Source organism: Triticum dicoccoides, chromosome 2A (assembly GCF_002162155.2).
Source record: "Triticum dicoccoides isolate Atlit2015 ecotype Zavitan chromosome 2A, WEW_v2.0, whole genome shotgun sequence".
Taxonomy (NCBI): Eukaryota; Viridiplantae; Streptophyta; class Magnoliopsida; order Poales; family Poaceae; genus Triticum; species Triticum dicoccoides.
Genome location: NC_041382.1, coordinates 709,973,884 through 709,978,870, shown reverse-complemented (window position 1 = coordinate 709,978,870; position 4,987 = coordinate 709,973,884). Strand labels below are relative to the sequence as shown.

The following is a 4,987-nucleotide window of genomic DNA, read 5'->3' as shown; positions in this document are numbered from 1 at the left end:
ACTGAAGCGAGCCAAAGGTGCGCCGCCGTCATCGCCCCTCCCTCGTCGGAGTCGGGCGCAACTTGTTGTAGTAGACAGTCGGAAAGTCGTCGTGCTAAGGCCCCATAGGACCAGCGCACCTGAACAGCAACCGCCACAAATGAAGAATAAAGTAGATCGAAAGGATCCAACCCGAAGACACACGAACATAGACGAACAACAACCAGATCCGAGCAAATCCACCGAGGATAGATCGCCGGAGACACACCTTCACACGCCCGTCAACGATGCTAGACACATCACCGGAATGGGGGCTAGGCAGTGAGACATTTATTCCATGTTCAAGTAGCCGTCACTGTCTCTAAATAGGACACAAACCCTAACAAAACTCGAAGGAACTACGAACAACGAAGCCCTCCCCCCAGCCCTTGCCAAGATACACCGTGCCCCCATAGCGCTAAGGCCACTGGAGACGAGGCGGACCTGCAGTGGCGCCGGCGAGAGGCACAAACCCTAGATTTATTTTAAAGGAGGAGGCGGCGGCTACCAGGGCTTGACCGAAACTCCATTTGAATGTGCTTTTCACCATGTTTGGATTTAAAGTGTATAGTACAGAAATTAGAAGAAGGCACTCAATTTCGCAGGTAATTCCACCAGATTGTGTTGGTGAAGTATCTAATCTAGCATGTCAATGCTGATGCCGTCTCCGAAGGCAAATTGAAGACTATGCCGCTCCTATTCTCCGTAGACCTTTTTATGTTTTTTCATGTTTTTGTAGTTGAATTTCTTAGAGCTTTTAAACCTTCAAAATTTTAGACTTTAAATGTTCCTTCTGGTTAAGTTCAAGTCCCGGGTCCATCACTGCCTGAAACAAATTGACAGTAGCTGACCAAACCTCCGTTTTTCCTTACTGTAATACACAACACAAACCTCGTTGTAGAACACGCATGAGTATTGAGACCTCGAGTGGTCGATACGTGTACCAGGCTGCATGCATGAAGAGAAACATCTCACAAAAACACACGAGGCCGGCCGGGTGCATGCATGATATTGTGGAGGGGGTTGTTGGGATTGGGAGTTCCATATCCAACAGATTTTTGCTGGAACGTGACACCCGCGCTCGCTGCACACAGCGTGACAGCCGCCACACTCACCTTTGGAGAACTGAAGGAACGAAAAGGTCAAAATCTTATGCACGATGGAGCAAGGATAAGCACTGCGAAATGGCCCTTGACCCATTTTCCGTTAGTGATAGCTCCATATCTGTACACAGGAACGGAAAATTTCAGTAAAAAGTGTCACTTGTTGGCACATTGGTCGTACAGCCGATCGTGCCCAACGTCACGTGCATGAAGTATAAAGCTTGTAGAAAGCATATGCAATGTTAGTTCCTTAGTGGGTGTATTATTTCTTAAAACGGAATTTTTGTTTCCGGCCTCTGTATCGGGGTAACGTCACATTGCAAGACCTAACAATGTCTGTCGAATTTTATTTTGGAGCGAATTCTAAAAACAAAATAAAAGCTAGATAAGCGAACAAGAATGAAAAAAGATTACATGTTCTAACGTGGCAATCAACCGGAAGAAAAGAAGGCTAGTATTTACCTTTTTAATGGTCGTTCTACATGACCACGTCCAGTTCTCTTTACGTTGTACTGTCGGTTTTCCTTGACAATTATCAGACCTAAGATGCTCTTTGAGTGTATTTCCCAACAAAAGTGCTACGGATGCTAGAAAACAATGCATCATTATTAAAAAAAACTAGAATGCATAGAAAAAAATGCTTTGGGATTCGTCCAAAAATAGTCGTAAAGCATAGAAACACTTTCCAAGTTGTATTGCCCTCATCTAGAAGATACACAAAGTCTTTGATGAAGGAACTCAAAAGGACAACCAACATCATACGTCATCCAAATTGTCCAAAACCAAAGAAAGGGGATCAATGTAGAATCAAGACCGTCTAGTTACTTGCAAGTGCGCCAACAACTAGTAGCAAAGTATTCATTGCTCTTTGGGTACAACCAGTTGGAGATGGTACCACGGGTTATATTCAATTAGTGTGAGTGACGACCTAACAATATGATTAATAATGCTACATGTAATTTTGTTGCGGTAGTAATATATTGTGCTTTTGAACTTTCTGTTCTTCCAATTCTGTAAGAACGGATACTTTGCAATCAATATAAAGCTGTTTGCATCAATCGATGCAGAGGGCCTGATTAATATTTTTTTTACGAAAAAACCGGTGCTTTGGTATTCGTCTAAAAATAGTTGTAAAGCATAAAAACATCCCACATTTTTTTTGCTCACCCGATCACCCGGCATCTGCATCTAGAAGATATACAGAGTATATAATATTGGACTACCACATTGTTTGATGAAGGAAATCAAATTCAAAAGGACCACGGCCAACATCGTCATCCAAATAGTCTGGGCGATCTAATTAGAATCAGCATCTACTACCAAAGAAGTCCATCACCACGACCTCAAGGCATTCCCTCCCCACTATCATACGTACCGTCCTGGAACTCCAGCTTCTGCAAGTTATTAGTGGATCGATCGATGCATGTTGCAAATAAAAAGAAGAAGAAGAAGAAAGAGCCATTATCCTTGTCAAGTTCTTCCACCCAAAAATGGTGTATGCATTAGTTTCCACGGTGGATATTTAGGCACGTGGTTATTCCGTATAAACAAACAGTTAGTGGGGCTGTGAGGAAAAATCAGCCGATCATACGTAAGCTAGCAATGTTAGTAGGAGTATCGTGGATGCCTAGTCAAACTACACGGTGATATTAGTGATCGATTATAGCTGTTGCTAGTGTACCATGTTGCTGGAGCATGCAGCTAGCCCACTACTCCCCGGCCACCTTTATGCCTGTATAAATTGGCACCCCGATACGTGCTTGCAATCCACAATTACCAAGCTCAAACACTGGCTAGCTTACCCTGACAGACATTGTTAGGTCTTGCAAGTGAAGCTAGGAAAGAAAAACCATGGCGGCTTCCCGTGCCTTGGCTGCACTGCTTGCTGTGGTGGTACTCGTGGTCTGTTCTCCGGCGCCTCGTGTTCTGGCTACTGACCCGAGCCAGCTCCAGGACTTCTGCGTTGCTGATCTAATGAACCCTGGTATATTTTTTGCAAAGAAGAAGATTTGCTCCCTCTTTTTCAACTTACTTAAAGTTCTAGCTTTTTCTTTGTCAAAATTTTCTATATTTGACCAAGTATATATATAGGAAATATAATATCTACAACATGAAATATATGAATAGTACAATAACATATTTACGATGAATCCAATAAAACCTTTTTGGAACGGAAGCTACATGATTAATTTCTTTCATGCAACATGGTCGATATATGCAGGCATAAAAAACTAGTATTGTGTTTCCTGTTATTTGTTTGATTTGACATATACTACTCCTCAGATAGCAATGTAAAAGTACATGCTCTTTTCTAGCTTTCTTACACATTAACAATATTGAAGATATTCTCTAAAAACAATATTAAATATAAGAAAAGTGGACAAACTATAAATGCATACTTGCACATCAAGTGAACTGTTTCATTGTTCAGGACTTCATGTTTCGATCACTTAGGTTAGTCGAAGCAATAACATCCATTATTAGATAGTAAACATATTTTAAAATTTTATGTAGAACTTGATCAACTTAGAATAACTATATTCAACCTTTGGCACTTGGAAATTGCTGCAACATGGTAAGATTTAACTTTGGATGTGCAACTGTGTATACATGCAGTGATTGTGAATGGGTTCGTGTGCAAGAACATGAAGATGGTGACGGCGAACGACTTCTTCTTGCCCGGGCTTAACAAGCCGGGCAAGTTGAACGCTCAGGGCTCAGCGGTGACACCGGTGACGGTGAAGCAGCTGGCGGGGCTGAACACGCTGGGCATCTCATTGGCGCGCATCGACTTCGGGCCCAACGGCGGGCAGAACCCACCCCACACGCACCCTCGCGGCTCCGAGATCCTCACCGTGATCATGGGGCAGCTGCTGGTGGGGTTCGTCACTTCCAACCAGGCGGACGGGAAGAACCTGCTCTTCACCAAGCAGCTGGTGGAGGGCGACGTGTTCGTGTTCCCGCAGGGGCTCATCCACTTCCAGGTGAACAACGGCAAGGTACCCGCCGTGGCCATTGCCGCGCTCAGCAGCCAGGACGCCGGCGTGATCACCATCGCCAACGCCGTCTTCGGGTCCACGCCGCCCATCAGCGACCTCATCCTCGCCAAGGCCTTCATGACAGAGAAGGACACCGTCGACTGGATCCAGGCCAAGTTCGCACCGGCCATGAGCGGCAATAGCAGCATGGGCGGTGGCGGCTACATGCCGCCCGGCGGCAACAGCACCGGCGGCGGTTACTATCCTGGCATGCGCAAGCAGAAGCCCTAAATGACGGACGGACGGCCATCCTATAGGTAAAGAAAAAACAACAAGCCACTGGTAAACAGAGTGTGGTGTAGTAAGTCGTGTACCAGCAGGTGTTTGTGGATCGAGGGGTACGTACGTATACGTGCTAGCACTCGGTCGTGTCGAATAAATAGTGCCCAAAGTGCACCGGTGTACTAGCTAAATGCTGTTAAATTTCTATATGGAATAATAAATTCTAAGGTTTGGTCATAAGTTTTGCTAATTCTCAGTCGACGGAGAAATATCTGAGTCTCAGCCAACCATTGCCTGGTGTTATTTAGATTCATTCTGAAGTACATTTTTTTAAGGTGAGTACTTATTTTTCGGTCGTCACATGGCTTATGGTAGTAGGGTTTTCTTCTGTAATTTTATTCAAACTCATAAAAAAAAATTAGCATAAGAAGGGCCTCCCCTCCGATTTCCGTTAAAGAAACCATATGGTGCTCCTAATAACAAACTAAAGCATAAAAGAAAACAGCAGCATCCGACAATTAACATCCATTACATCAGATAGCCCAAGACCAAGACCAACCAAAAGCTAGACTAACCCCGGCAAAGCCAAAGGGCAACGACGATGCG

The 4,987-nt window shown here is 44.4% G+C and overlaps 1 protein-coding gene across 1 annotated transcript; it reads left to right on the top strand.

The window, feature by feature from the left end:
- The first annotated feature begins 2,903 nt into the window (after positions 1 to 2,903).
- On the top strand, positions 2,904 to 4,621 carry LOC119356476 (germin-like protein 4-1). Its single transcript, XM_037623432.1, has 2 exons — positions 2,904 to 3,105; positions 3,738 to 4,621. The coding sequence occupies exons 1-2, from the start codon at positions 2,973 to 2,975 to the stop codon at positions 4,388 to 4,390; spliced, it is 786 nt and encodes a 261-aa protein (XP_037479329.1). The 5' UTR covers positions 2,904 to 2,972; the 3' UTR covers positions 4,391 to 4,621.
- The last annotated feature ends 366 nt before the right edge of the window (positions 4,622 to 4,987 follow it).

Excerpts from the sequence above, each read along its gene's own strand:
- LOC119356476 (XM_037623432.1), top strand. The coding sequence starts at position 2,973 with ATGGCGGCTTCCCGTGCCTTGGCTGCACTGCTTGCTGTGGTGGTACTC. Across the intron at positions 3,106-3,737 it reads TGCTGATCTAATGAACCCTG|TGATTGTGAATGGGTTCGTG; the intron begins GTATATTTTTTG and ends GTATACATGCAG.